At 31.6% G+C, this 15,038-nt stretch overlaps 2 protein-coding genes across 4 annotated transcripts; one reads left to right on the top strand and one right to left on the bottom strand.

Annotated features, from left to right (window-relative positions):
- Positions 1-2,051: 2,051 nt before the first annotated feature.
- Positions 2,052-2,940, top strand: HIS1-3 (histone H1-3). Its single transcript, XM_022276794.2, has 2 exons — positions 2,052-2,286; positions 2,370-2,940. Exons 1-2 carry the CDS (start codon positions 2,107-2,109, stop codon positions 2,787-2,789), a joined length of 600 nt encoding a protein of 199 aa, XP_022132486.1. The 5' UTR covers positions 2,052-2,106; the 3' UTR covers positions 2,790-2,940.
- A 5,895-nt stretch (positions 2,941-8,835) lies between these two features.
- Positions 8,836-12,232, bottom strand: LOC111005392 (NAC domain-containing protein 37). 3 transcript variants are annotated; one of them, XM_088126511.1, is made up of 4 exons: positions 12,094-12,232; positions 10,955-11,131; positions 10,514-10,785; positions 8,836-9,728 (listed from the first exon to the last, which is right to left on the bottom strand). In XM_088126511.1, exons 2-4 carry the CDS (start codon positions 11,112-11,114, stop codon positions 9,057-9,059), a joined length of 1,104 nt encoding a protein of 367 aa, XP_087982637.1. In that variant the 5' UTR covers positions 11,115-11,131; positions 12,094-12,232; the 3' UTR covers positions 8,836-9,056. The 3 variants fall into 3 exon arrangements, with proteins under 3 accessions (XP_087982637.1, XP_087982648.1, XP_087982644.1); XM_088126522.1 differs by having other exon boundaries at positions 10,955-11,128; positions 12,094-12,222; XM_088126518.1 differs by having other exon boundaries at positions 10,955-11,349; positions 12,094-12,220.
- Positions 12,233-15,038: the final 2,806 nt, after the last annotated feature.

Genomic DNA, 15,038 nt, shown 5'->3' with positions numbered 1-15,038 from the left:
AAAATCTCCCAAATTTAGTTAGTTTTAATAGTATTTTATGAGTAATACATGTATTATGGTTAAAAGTTATAGATAATTTCAAGAGTTAAAAACTAGCAAATTAACGATAAAATAAAAATATAATAGTAATATCTCTAGTAGAATTTAAATTTTCAAATTTTCCAAAAAAAAAAAATTTAATTTTAAAAGCATGTGATTTCCTATTTTCAAAATGGATTTTGAAACTTGTAGATTGTGGTTGGCAGGTGAACTATTACCTATAAGGAATTAAAAGCGGTTCCATCAGTGGTTTGATTTTGGAGCAATTTAATTTACTTTTAGACATCAGTCAAGTTAATTATATAAAGTGAATATAATCAAACACTTATCCAACTATTAAAATCCGACCTAACCTAATTTTTTTTTTATTAAAAACCGAACATACATTCCATCCAACTTCATCTTAATTTATTTAAAATTAAATTAAAGTCCAATCCAATCCAATCCAGCCCAATTTATTAGCGGTACTATCTTCCTAATTGTAACATAAGGTCTTTCAATCTCAATCGTCTCTATCTAATTAATTATGGCTCATTTCAACTCTTTTCAATTCTGTCCAACTCTCATAATCCTAGGGAGTTGCTAGTGGAAAGCCACGATATGGTAAAATATATTATTTTTATTTTTTTATCTTTTTTTGTGTGCTGAATATTAAAAAACAATTTAATCGATTTAACCGGTAAATAGTCTCTCTACTTTATACCATTATTGTCTAAAAATCAAATTTGTAAGATTTACCTGATTTTTAAATCTGTTACAGATTTAATTATGTCATATTCCATTTTGATAATCTAGAAATTACGATTAGATGGCAAAGTTTATAAAACTTTTATTTTATTTTCCTTTCAAGTACAAAAAAAATATTGCATTTATTTTTAATTTTCTCATTCCAAATAAGATTAAAAAAAAACTTAAATTTATTTCCATTGTTTCAAACTTCTCCCATCAAAATATAATATTTCAATTTTTCTATATTAAAATGCCAACCACAGTCTAAAGCATCAATAATTGAATTCTTAGTCTTGGAGCCCACATAATACCATTCTTGCTTTTTTATTTTTTTTTAATGTTTATTATTTTTATATTTAAAACACCAAAAGAAAAAGAGTTAAATACCTTTTTGATATTTTGTTGTCTAAAAATTTAAATTAAAAAAAGTAAAAATTTACCTTAATATATAAAAATATTCAAAATTATGTTCTTTCACGTGTGTATAAATATATATTAATCTTTTGATATTTATTATATTTTTTAAGTAAAAAATAATAAAACTAAATTATTTACTCATGTTTTCAAAAAAATTAAAAAAAGGTTTTAAGAATAAAACTCGGGTTATTTATTAAAAATAGCAAAAAGAATCCTCAGACAGAAATTAAATACATATATTTTCAAAATCTAAAAGAATGTTTATAAAACAACATATGAATCATCTATATCTATGATTTTTCTTTAACTTTGTTGATTATAAATGTGGGGAATTCCTTAAAAAAAACATGATTATTTAATCATCTTAGTTTCAAAATTTCATCATTTATTAAAAGAAAAAAAAATCGAAAGGAAGATTTGTTTACCCTAAAATTTGCTCATGTTAATCTCCAAAACTGTTACAATTCAATTCCCTCTTATAACTCAAATTCTCAACTATTTTCTCTCATTGCCACTTCATTTGAATCTTCGAATTCTCTTCTTCAATCTCCTGAAAATGGCAACCAATTAATCAAACCAATTGTGAGCAAATTGCAGTTCAAAATTAACAGAGAAAACACAAGGTGTCTTCATTTTCTGTGCAAGAAATTGGAAGAAAAACATAGCTCCTATTTGTATTTATCCAAATCACCGTCTACTTCAAGATTTGGATCTCGTAATAACGATCCATTTTTCTCCACGTGTGCGTTCACGATCAATTCTCGTACAAATTGGCTATCCGCGTCTACTCCAACTGGCCAATCACTGCTCGTATTTCCCTCCACCTCCAGATTCTTCTTCCGCTATAAAGTTCTCGCGTAGCGTTTTTTTCATCTCGAGCATATTCGGAGAGCATTTGATTTTCGTTTGTGAATTCTGATCATGTCATCGACCGGAGAAGGAGACGTGGAAGTTCCGGTGGCGGATGTGCCTCCGGCGGAGGCTCCGGCTGCAGAGAAGCCGGCGGAGGCGGAGAAGCCGGTTAAGGAGAGGAAGCCTAGGACTCCGAGGGAGAAGAAGCCTAGGCAGCCGAAAGCCGCTTCACATCCGCCGTATTTTCAGGTATTTTTAGTCAATTGATTTCAATGTAACGAGTTTGATTTGACTGTGTTAATCTTTGATCGAATTCGAGATGAATTGCGCAGATGATCAAGGAAGCAATCTCGTCTCTCAACGAGAAGAATGGCTCGAGTCCGTACGCCATAGCCAAATACATGGAGGAAAAACACAAGGCGGTTCTCCCGGCGAATTTCAGGAAAATCTTGGCTCTTCAATTGAAGAATTCTACTGCCAGAGGAAAATTAGCGAAGATCAAGGCCTCGTATAAGCTATCCGAAGCAGGGAAGAAAGACAAGAACGCATCAAAGGTCGTGAAAGCGAAGGCAGAGAAGAAACCTAGACCAGCAAGAAGCACGAGAACGAGGAGGGCCGCCAAGAAGGAGGAGGCGGCGGCGGCGAAGAAGGTGGTTGCGAAGAAACCGAAGAAATCTACTCCGGCGAAGCCTAAACAGCCAAAATCGATAAGGTCCCCTGCCGCAAAGAGGGCCAAGAAATCCGCGGCATGAACGTAGAAATGGATCAGAAGCTGTGTTTGATCTGTGTTTGTGAATATGTTGCTTACGAATTACGATCATGTAGAGTCTGTAGATTCTGAATGTAGTGATCTTTTTTTTTTTTTTTCTTGCAATGGAAATAAATCGTTTCGTTATTAAGAAATTTTCAAATGATCTACAAACGACGATTTCTTCAGCCTTCCAATTCGAGACACATGGCTCTGTTTCTCAATTGGAAGAGAAAACCAATAGGAAACCAAGGATTTACATCTGCATACGTCATTCAATTCGATCCGGTCTGTCCACGCCTCGTTCGTTCATTTTATTCTCTCATTTGTGATTTTCTTTATACTCGATTTATAAAAGAATAGAATAATTTTTTGGTCATGATTTATAAATAAAAATTCAAACATGACGGTGTTAAGTTTAACTCAAAAATTTATTTCCAAATTCTAATAAATCTTTAAAAATAGTTTTTTCCCCCTCTTCTTCTCGAGAAAAAGAGATACTGCATTAGTATTAAAACAACTTACTATGAGCTCAGTTACAAAGCCAATTTGGCTAATGATAATAAAAAAATTCATTTGGTACCCTAAAATTTCTATGATTTTGTTTTCAAAAATAAAAATTAGGCAAATTTCTTAAAGGCTTTTTCTAATGAGAAAATATAAGACCCGTTTGCAACCGGTATATGATTTCGAAAAATATATTTTTATAAATTTATTTATTGAATTTTTCGATTTCTAATATATTCTTAAAAATAGATTACAAAATTATGATGTTAGTAAGTAATTATGAATTGAATTTACTTCATTAATTTCTTGATTTGTTTTTTTTTGTTGTCATTAATTTCTTGATTTGTTTTTTTTTGTTGTCAAGTTGGTTAGAAGTATATGCCTCAACCAGAAGCTATGTTTAGATTGACTAACTAGCTTTCTTAATTGTCATAATATTATAGTAATATTTTTATTTGTTTATTTTCTAAGTACAACATGTTGAGGAGAGAATTCGAACTTACAATCTTTTGGTTGGAGGTATATGCTCATTAACTCACTTTGGCATTATAGTAATACTTTTAAGGTGAGTCAATGTAATTTAAATATTTTATTAACCAGTTTATTTAGTTGAACAATATGTATGGTGAGAATTCGATTCTCGAATTTTTTGGTCGAGATTATAATGCCTTATCCCTATACTTTTAAGTAAACTTTATTATTTAATTTATTAATTCGTTAGATACATGTCTAATTAAACACAATTTAGCAATAATCTTATGTAAACCTTAAAGTATAAATAAAATTTAATTAAAAATAACAATTAAGTTTTTTAACAATAATCTTAGCAATACCAACCAATAGGAAAAAGAATCAATTAAAAAACCTTGATCAAAAGGTTCGTAGAACTAGTTTTAGAATTTTGTTTATTTGCCTCATTCTAAATAACGCATTAAACTTGTTTGATTTATGGTAAGTTCAGGTACTTTTTTGATTGCTCCTCCCCTAATTTTAAATGTAGGGTTAAGTGATTGAAACATTATTCTCCTTATAGAGTGGGAATGGTTGCCGTCACACTTTTCAGTTTTCACAGAGAGAGAAGGGGGTGGGTTACAGCCTTAGGGGGGTTGAGGGTGAGGAATTGATCAAGAGGTAGTGAGACACACTTAATTTTTTAGGTTAAATAAAATCCGAACGAACTGAATTGAAAATTTTCGATTCGGGTCGCTTTTTCGGTTCGATTCGGTCTGTTACACCCCTATTATTTAGGTGTCCCAGTTGAAGAAATAATTATTTATTGTAAAAGAATAATAAAGGGAAAAAAAATAAAGAAATAGTTCTTTTTTCCCATTAGTTTTAATAGGGTTTTAATGGGTAATTGGCATTATAAATAGCTTAATGTCGAGGAGAGGATTGTTGTACAATTTGTAGTGAAGGCCGGTCCACTCTTATTTGGATTGGATGACGGCAATCTTATTGGGCCTCAAAATTAGTTGGCCCATTTAATAAGGATTTTATGTTTGATTTTTTTCTCTCAAACATAGTGTTTATGTACTAATCTATTTTCTTTATAATTTTTTTTTAAAAAAACATCCCCTTGTAATTCTAGACAAATTTGGGAAAATTTAACCTTTTCTAATAGACAAGCTCTATTTTTAATTCAAAAGTTTTAATCACCTTTATAAAAGTACATTATAAATATAATTATAGTATTGTTTTTTCATAAATAAAAATATATTATTGAACTACTAGTTTCCATATTTATACAATTTTAGGAGATAAATGACTCAAACCAATCCAATAGTTCGGGTTGGATTTGGGTTTAAATAAATCTTAATTAAATCAATTTACAAATTAAAAATTTAAATTTTAGTATAGTCTAAATTGTAGATGAACCCAACCCATTAACACATTTTAGGTAGGTCAAGGGAGCATATATTCTCTAATTAATTCCTTCGGAACATTTTTTTTCTCCATTTTATTCCTTCAAATATATTTGTATATGGAATCTACAAATTTATCAAATGTAATATAAATAAATAGATTAAAAAATATATAGTTACGAAGCTAGCCAAGATTTGTTATAATTCTATTTACCTCAACCAACAATTTTAAGTAAATAAGATAGGTTCATCAATTTTAATTTTAAAGTTTTAAGTTTCAATTTTATCTTAAACTTTTTAAAAACAGTTTAAAAACATAGTCAGAGGAACAAAACTGAAACCAACTATATAAATAAAATTTAACCAAATAAAGAAGTAGCTCAGGCTTTTTATTTTTGAACGTTGGATTTTTAACACTTCATATTTAATATATTTATTTTCATTTCAGTACTTTATAATGAAAACTGGGAATAAAGAGTATTTTATTTTTTAATAATATATGTCAATTACCGTTGAGCTATGCTCGTTTTGGCAAAATGTATGTAATCTGGAGCAAAATTTTGCGTGCTAATTAACTTTATGCAAAATATGACAAATTAAAGAGAGGAGACAATTGCCCTCTCCTTCCATCTTTGCTCCGCTATTCATGGTCATATAGAAACTTTTGCTTGGTTGTGTAATTTATTTTGTAATTAAGTGTATTTATTACGTGAAGCGGGGGAGAGCAATATATATACTTTTGAGAATAATATTGGTCGGAGGATATCAAAGTTGCAGCTTCGTTTTATCTTTCAAATCAAATATTTTTTTTAAATACAATGTACCCACATTTTCTTTTAACGGGAAGCTTTCGTATGGTTTCTCTTTTGTATGATTCTCGCATACTTCTCAATGACGGGTGGGTATCTTCCAACAAAAAAAAAAAGAAGAAAAAGAAAGAAAAATGTTTGAAATATTTTTGATGTAGTAATAAGAAAGGAGAAGGCTTCAACCAATTCGTTGCATGAAAATTGAAAAGGTTACAAGTTAAAGAGGAAGTGGCTGCGTGCCACCAAGGAATTATCATTGTCCTCCAAGCACACACTCCTAAGTCCTAAAGCTCTCGTTTTTGTCAACTTTTACACTCATTGCTTCTTTTCTTCTTTCTGTTTTCTTGTTTCTCTTCCACTTTTAATTTTCAGTCACTCCCCCAACTCCACCTGTTTCATATACATATACAGAGCTCACCAACTTTCTACGAGAGACCATTCTTTTTGTTTGCCCTTTCACAATCATCTCTCTCCTAACCCCAAGAATGTACTGAAAGCTATTATACATAGGACCTAAACCAAGACCTAATACAATTGTTGCACAATGTAGAGCGTTCTTTTTTTGGTTAACGTGCACTCATTGTTCTCTGTTTGATCAAACGATACATATACGCGTTTCATATTCTAACTTCGAATTTTTCTATCTTCACATATGTACTTTTCTTCTAGTTTTGAATGGTAAAAGATATATATAATATAGTCACAGCATTAAAAAATTTTGTAAAAAAATGTTAACATTTAACGAGAAGTTGGTGGATTACTGAATTATTATTTTATTTAATAATATACTTGTGCACTTAGATATGTCACTTGAATGCTACTCATTGACACATAAAATCCAACTTACCAATCAACAAAATTTGAACGTGGATCAACAAAATTCATTTCTTCCTGGTGACATGCCTACTTGTCCAAATATGTTAATAAAACAATAATTTAATGATACATCTAAATTTTTGTTAACAAATTTCAAACATATATATATATTTTAACTGGACGTTCCAACGTTACATTAATAGTAAAATTGAGAATCTAAAAATGAAATAATAAAATTGGGAATCAGAGATAATTTAGTATATCTAGCCTTCTTAAATTAACCAAGTTTAATTTGGTGTAACTGGACCCTTCTCATCTTTAAAGAAGAAAGTTTAAAGGTAGGAAAAGACATGCATAAAATTCGACGATATTTGATGTGAATTAGGAGAGAATGTTTTATGTGTGTTGACCAAAAAAAGGAGCAAAAATTGGAAGAGCAAAGAAAAGAAAAAGAATGTTTGAAAGAAAAAGCTAAAAGAGGGGCAGAGACATTGTTTGTCCTTTTGTAGATGTGATCGAAAAAGGAGAGGGGAAGAAGGTAAGAGAGAAATTAGGCAATTAGGGGACCATTCAGCCCACTAGAGAATAATAATAATAATAAATATTGGGGAAAAAAGACAACGTAAGACATGCGTTTTTGTCCATTCACAAACCGCCCTCCGACACAAACTGCAGCCCTGAAAGCTAACTTCTCGATCGTAACAATAAAAGTTGTCTTTGTTTTTCTGTTTTCTGTTTCTTTTTCAGACACACAACCATGCACACCCTGCAACAACTCTCTATCTATCTCTAACATGCCATTATATGACATCAAATTTTGGAAATTTCGACTGAATGAAATGAAAGTTATATTGGAAGGGAATTGGGTAATGGGTTTGAATTGGGGTTGGGGAATTGAGGTGTAAAATGTAAATCAAAAGTTGGGTGAAGGGAAAAAGAGAAGAGAGAAAAAGGGGAGGGAGGCATGGTTTTGAAAGGGATACGGTTGTATAAGGCAAAGAGCACGCTAGACAACCAATTGGCCCACCAAAACACACACCGCCGAGAGGAGAGATGTTGATTAAGGTCGATCCATTTCAATCATCTACGCCATTCACCCTTTAAAGTTATAGCCTTTTGCCTCCTTCCAACAGAAAAATGCATGGCCTTTTCCGAGAGAGAGAGAGAGAGAGAGAATGGTATGAGAAGTCCAATGAAAAAGTTTAGTTAGTTTGCAGACAGAGATCAGAATGGGCTACCAGCTTGCTAATGATCATCATTCATTCACATGTGTTTTTAACTATGAAGGAAAGATGGAGAATGAAAATAAAGGTTTTCGCGTGTAGCTCCTTAACTTTGATGTTGAGAACCATGTTTTGGACTAAAACCTCATGACTTTACATTTGGTTTATCCAAAAGATTGTATCTTATACTAATGGATATATATATCTGTGATCTTCTATTTATTTAGCAAGGTCAGCCGATTCTCAAAAAGTTAGTAGACATACTTTAGTATAAAAGAAAAATGAAATAACCTTAATTATTAGATGTGTTTTACCCTTTGAATTAGTTAACGGAAATTTTTTTAGTTTAATGCCATTGCAGATGTAGAATGATTCTCTAGGTAAGGTAATAGTTTATTTAGTCAGGTTCGAATTGGCACTGAAATAATAGGTTATTGTAGTGTTTATTGGTCTTAAATAATAATTTAAATAAAATTATGCTGTTAAGTATTAGCTTATGTTATATTCTACGGGGTTTTTAAAATTTTAATAGTCCAATAAAAATGCACCAACCCAAAACATGAATAAAATTCACTCTACTTTTAAGTTTTTAGTGCATAGTTACTATTTTCATCTTCTATGATTGTACGGGAGATAACATGCCTTTTATATTTCCTTGGTACCAGACTTAAAACTTAATGGAAAAATGACCCATTTTTAAGAAATATGTCAATAACTATTATAAACTCATTGATCCAAAAAAGTTAAAGTAAATTAAAATAGAATTTAGAGGAAATGAGTTCAAATTTTACGATGACCACTCACTTAAGAATTAATTTCGAAACTCATGGATATAAGAAAAAACTATTAATTATTTGCTTATTTTCTGAGTAGAAATAGCTAGAAAAGAGAGTTTTTCTTTTTCACTCATTTCACAACCATATCTTACAAGAATACATTATAGAGATATGATCCCAAGATCCATAATAACCCTCATAATAACACATATATTAAAATATTATCCCAATAAGACCTCTCCCAAACAAATAATCACTGATATGATCTCCATCTCTCTTCATTTCTCAAATATGCAAATTCCAAAATCAGACTCCGAGTTTGAACTTAAAAACCCTTTATAGAGACCACCGCTCTCTTCATCATCCCCTCTATTATTCTGCATCAACAGTATGGCCATATCTTCTGAATTATGATTGTTATTAATAATAATACTATTACTATTATTGTTTTGTGCTCCAAAGCTTGAATCTCCTTCTCCTTCAAATGCATCTTCTTGACTCAATTGAGAAGCCACAAACTTGTCCAAAGCCCTCCAATCTGTCACCTTAGGGTTTCTATTGTTATTATTTACCCTAATTTTGGTTGGCTGATCGTCTTCTTCATTGCTTTCTGAAAGCAAGGATATGGAACTCGATCTCTTCACCAATGGAAGAGTGGGGCTCTCAAGCTGTGGAAGCTGTACAAATGGATCAGAATTGTATAACTGCATAAACTTCACATTCTCAGCTTCCATCTCTTGCTTACACATGATATTGTTATGCTCTAACAACCCCTGCGGCTGCAGCGGCGGTGGCTGCCTTGTGATGAACTCTAGCGGATCGATCGCGGTTGAGCAGACTCCGCTCGGTTCGTCGTAGAAATAGCTCGAATCCCACCGTTCAACTGCAGTCTTCGACTGCCCGGTGGTGGTTCGCTTCTTGAATGCCCTACACACCACCCATCCTTCCTCCTGTAGAAACTATCAACAAATTAAAATATGCTAAAAAACCCTCATTAGAAGAAAGATTGGAAGGGTAAAGTAAAAGTGATAGGGTTTAGACTTTGTGATATGAACTTTTGGTGAGGCTCTCTTTTTGGGTGTCTGGTAAAGTGATGAAAGAAGGAAAAAGTCAAAGATTATCATAAACAGGGGGAAAAGGGAATGAAGGAGAAATTGTCATTTTTTTCTTTTAATTGAGACAAACAGGAGTGATTAATGAGGATATTGAAACCATATAAATTAATTCAACTCAAAAAAAAAAAAAGTATTTGTAAGTATTAGCTTTTGACTTATAGTTTTGGTGGGGGTCATCTTCATTGGAAACAGTCTCCTCTTAAAACTGTACATTTAGTGGACTAATTATGGAAAAGCAAAAGTTGTCCCATTTCATCTTTTTTGTTTTTCGTCATTTTTTCTATTCATTTTTGAGCAGTAAAAGTCATAAGTTCTTCATGTTCACGAAGATCATCAACTCATGAGATTAAATTGACATATATTGATCATATTGTCTGTATAAAGTTAAATGATGTGCAAAAAGATAATTTCTTTTACTACTCAAAATTACACATATTACAAAAAGAAAAAAAGAGAGAGAGGGAATCACTCTTTTAAGAAGTCTACACTTAGCATGCATGATTGAAGAATATTGATGAAGAAACACAACTTTCTTTTTTCACTATTGTGAATAATATTATATCTCATTATTGAAAAAGAAAATTATAGTAAAATGTAATTAGTAGAAAGATGAAACTTGCCTGAGGAGGGCCATTCTCATCGGATTCTAATCTGTACTCATGCATGATCCAATCAGTTTTTTGGCCATTAGGGGCTCGCCCACGGTAGAACACGAGTGTTTTTCTCATTCCAATGAGCTTATTCTTGTCATAAACCGCTTTGTCTCTTCCTGTCGCCTTCCAGAACCCGGCCAACGTTGCCCTATTCGTCCTTGTCCCGGTCGGGTATTTCTTGTCCTTATGGCTAAAGAAGTACCACTCGTTTTGCTCCTCGTAACCGATCCAACATTTCTCTACTCACATAATTAAGAAAGAGATATGAATATTCATGGATTTCATCTCAAAACCACTTGACAATGAGACGAGACGAGCCGACACTTATATTATAAACTTTTAACGACAGACAAACCCTAGTATAAAAAGAATTGAGCTTTAAGTTTTAATTTAATTTTTATTTATTACCTTGAAGATCCCATGGCTCGATCCTGTAGAGATCTATATCTTTGATGACATCAAGATCAATCTTTTGGGAAGCTACCTTCTTCCGGAGATAGTAACCGACGAGCTCCTCGTCGGTCGGATGAAACCGAAACCCCGGTGGAACACACGACGACTCCATCATTTTATCTATGGCTTCTTCTGCATCAAATTCATTTTATCCTTATGATTGTTATGGATATTAGAGGAAGAACAAGTAGAGAGAAAGGATCCAACGGCTTATATATATATAGAGAGAGAGAGATGATGAACTGGACGAATGAAATGGTGCCAAGTGTAGTGGGGAGGATAATGATCAGCTCATTTGGTGGTGGTGAGCAGCGAGGTATAGAGACACCCCACCATTTTATTTTCCATCTCTGAGAGGAAAAATAAACCGCGTGTGTTATAAACAAAACCCATTATACCAGAGACAATCATTCATCCTTTTTTTTTTCCTTGGGGGAAAAAAATAAAACTGTGGAGGGGAAAAAAGTGGATGAAGGAATGATGAGAGAGATGGGGATAAAAATTTCTTTTTTTTTTTGAGGGAGTTTGTGAAATGGGAAGAAATTAAAACGGAGAACTGAAAAGGGTTTTGGTGTGGGCGCTAATGATGCTGTCTTGTGTTGGAGAATGGTAGGAATGATGCCTAAGGAACGGGGTCTCATCCATACACCAAAATAAATAAATAACCCAAAAAGAAAAAAAAAATAGAAAAACAATTTTTGTTTTTTGTTTTCCATGAAAAGTAGAGTCTGGGTCGGCTCAGTCATCGGAGTGTGGAAATAAATAATTAATAATAAAAGGCGGTGTATTTAGAAATTAAGAGGGGGTGTAAGGATGACGTTATCACAAAATTAGCACGCGGTTCTCGAAAGGTAAAAGGGCAAAAGCGGACAGTACTTCCATTGGATCGAAGTAAAAATTAAATTAAATTAAAAAAAAAAAAGATGATAACAAAAAGCAGAAACGAAACGGGGTTGTGTGGTCTGATCTGACTAAGTTGTCGAGAATTTTGAAGGCAAACGCCACATCCTCTGAAACTATTCTCCATCGCTTCGTTTTTGCCAATCTCTATCATTACATTAAGACAGAAAATTTTGTGATATAATATAATATACCTGTGACTGGGACTGGGAGGGAAAATCTGTAATGCAGGCGGAGGAGACACCGGCGGCAGCGGCGGTGGAGGGATTTGGGAGGAGGAGAGAAGTTAGAGAGAGAGAGAGAGAGAGGAGTGTGAGATTATTTAGGAGTGAGGGAAATGGAAAGAATATAAAAGGAGGGCGCGGTGGGCCCGGTGTCTTGCGCATGGCTTGATGGCTGTCCCCAGTAGATGACGTCTCTCTCTCTCTCTCTGCCTCGCGTTTTATTTTTTTTATTTTATTTTTTCATTTTTGGTGGTAAAATGTGAAGGAAGCCAACCGTTAAACTCGTTTGTTTAAGTACGTTTATTTATTTTTTATTATTATTACTATTTGTCGTTTACGACATTACTTTGGGTTTCATTCTTTTTTTTTTTTACATCATATTACTTTTATTATAATTACAATTATATCTATTGATTCTCACCTTCGTATCATTATCGTTAAAATGTTTTAGTATTGCTCTAAAGTAAGTCTAGCTTTAACTACTCTTAAATTTCTTTGCATATGATGTTATAAATTTTCTCATTTTAAATGTAGCTGATTGATCTTGGTTATCATATTTTTCCTTAGCCTAAAATCACTTCTTTGTTTTCTCGGTTTAAATACTATTTTGATTTATATACTTTTGACTTTGGTTCATTTTGATCTATGTGTTTTTGTGTATTTATTTTGTTTATTTTAGCCAATATACTTTCAAAATGTTTGTTTTTGTATTTTTTAAAAGTGACCAATTTTACCCGTATTTACAAAATTTTAACATAAATTTTATACACAATAGAAACTTTTTAATATAAATTTATGGGTGCATTTCAAGAAATTTAGATAATGTTGAGTGTCATACTAAAATTAGATTGAAAAAAACGAAATAAAAAGTGAAAATGAAAAGACCAAAATATAGTTGCTCAATAAAAGTAGAAAAATAAATATTTTGAAAGTACATCAACTACTAAATTGAACAAAACTTGAAAGTACGAGAACAAAAATATACCTTTAGAATTCAAGGACTACAATAAACAAAATAAAAAATACAAGGAACAAAATAGCAAGTAAACAAAGAAAATAACAAACAATAAAAAAACCAAAAAAATTTACCTGAAAGACTCCAAATTGGAGACTAACAATTACTCATCCTAAAGAAAATCGACTACTCATAATAATTTTCTCATAAAGAAAAGAAAATCCACTGTGGGAAAAAATTTATAATCAAACTGAAATCTACTCTTTAAAATGTTTCTAATTAAAGTAAAAAACCAAAACTGTGAGCTCCTTTACAGTATTTTGAGCACATTATTACTCTACTGTTTTTTTTTTCTTTTTTTAATTCAACTCTATTGTAATGTGAGATTTTTACTTTTTCAATATTTCGCCAAAAACATAACACTTTTTCTTTGCATCGGCAAGCACTTTTCCACTTATCGATTTCTGGCACCACATAAATTTTCTTGTCTCTAATTCTATTTATCCAGAAAATAAATTAAATATTGTAACATTAATAAATTGTTTAATGTGTTTGAAACTTGGAATAAAGGTGTAAGAATGGAATTGAAATGAAATTTATTTAACATATGTGAAATATATGAAAAAATCACTTTCTTAAAACCAAGGGATAGTTTGGGTAGTTTGGGATCACCTTAAAAAAAAGGAGATAATTTACTTCTTCAAGTTTTCTTTTTACCTATACCAATTATTGTGATCCTTTATAGTTTTAAAATAAGAAAAAAGAACAACTTTATTGAATTATATTTAATATCATGTTTCAAATGTTTATTGATTATATTTTAATAATTATTTCAAAGTATATATGTCAAACGATTAGTATATGAGGTTTCTAGTACACCATTATTAATTTGATTATATTCTTTTGTTCACATAAAAAATCATCATTTTAATTAATAGTTTGTAATCCTTAGACAAGAACGAGAAACAAAATACTAAAAATAGTATTAAATTAAATATAGTATTTTACTTTATTTTATTTATATTTTATTGATCAACCTTTAAATAAAAATATTATTCTGTGGTTTTACAGACAATCAATAAATAAAAACATTATTTTGTGGTTTTACACACAACCATTCACTTTTTTTTTTTCTTTTAACAATCCATTCACTTTTAATTTCAAGTATAAACTTTTCTACATAAATTGTATTTTAAATTAACATAAAATAAATGAAAATATAAAATAAAATATCTTTCCAAAACAACCTTTCAAACAAAGAAACAAGATTTTTTTTTTAAAAGTGAAAATAAATTTCAGAAACACGTGAACCAACAACCCTATATATAAATAATATACATCACTTTAGTGATATACCTTTTTTTTTTCTTTTTCTATAAGTGTACATGAAAACCTATCGTGAATATCACATATTTAGAGTCCAATATCTCATTTAAAAATAAATGGTCTAAAATGTTAAATAAATATAATTATAGATATTAAGTTCTGAGACAAAAATAGGTTAAAACCTAAAATAACCAACATAAACTCAAATACTGTAGCTTCTCTTAACACACAAATCTGACACGCTGGCACAGTACTGAGTAGAGAGGATGCCACGTATCGCCGCCAGAAGCCGACCTTCAACGCTGGGCGCTGACTCGTGGCCAGTACTGGCTGACATGGCGCGTTGTGGGCGTTTTGGTAATTGGGCTGGGAGGTTGAATTCCGGCCAGCGAATGATTTCTCGACAAGTATTTTGGGGAAGAAAGAAACAGTTGTTCAAAGGAGAAAAATAAAAAAGAAAAGTTAAAACGAGTACGTTGAGGAGTGTAGGGAGAGCAACGTGTCAGTCGGTAGTTGGTGGTGCGTGTTTTTACTTTACGTGGCACATAAACAAAGCAAACAAAAGAAAGAAAGAAAAATATTTTTGAAAATAAATATATATTTATATCCTTTGGAGTTCGGCCTATCAGAAACC

This window comes from Momordica charantia (genome assembly GCF_013281855.1).
Source record: "Momordica charantia cultivar OHB3-1 chromosome 1 unlocalized genomic scaffold, Mcharantia_2.0 BLBB01000001.1, whole genome shotgun sequence".
NCBI classification, from domain to species: domain Eukaryota; kingdom Viridiplantae; phylum Streptophyta; class Magnoliopsida; order Cucurbitales; family Cucurbitaceae; genus Momordica; species Momordica charantia.
Note: the sequence above shows the minus strand (reverse complement) of the source record. Positions and strands in the feature narration are given on the sequence as shown.

What these genes read in the sequence shown, in the direction of transcription:
- HIS1-3 (XM_022276794.2), top strand. Translation starts at nt 2,107, where the DNA reads ATGTCATCGACCGGAGAAGGAGACGTGGAAGTTCCGGTGGCGGATGTG. An exon ending in CACATCCGCCGTATTTTCAG is followed by an intron (nt 2,287 to 2,369) that starts GTATTTTTAGTC and finishes TGAATTGCGCAG; the next exon opens with ATGATCAAGGAAGCAATCTC.
- LOC111005392 (XM_088126511.1), bottom strand. Translation starts at nt 11,114, where the DNA reads ATGATGGAGTCGTCGTGTGTTCCACCGGGGTTTCGGTTTCATCCGACC. An exon ending in CGAGCCATGGGATCTTCAAG is followed by an intron (nt 10,786 to 10,954) that starts GTAATAAATAAA and finishes TTATGTGAGTAG; the next exon opens with AGAAATGTTGGATCGGTTAC. An exon ending in ATGAGAATGGCCCTCCTCAG is followed by an intron (nt 9,729 to 10,513) that starts GCAAGTTTCATC and finishes TAGTTTCTACAG; the next exon opens with GAGGAAGGATGGGTGGTGTG.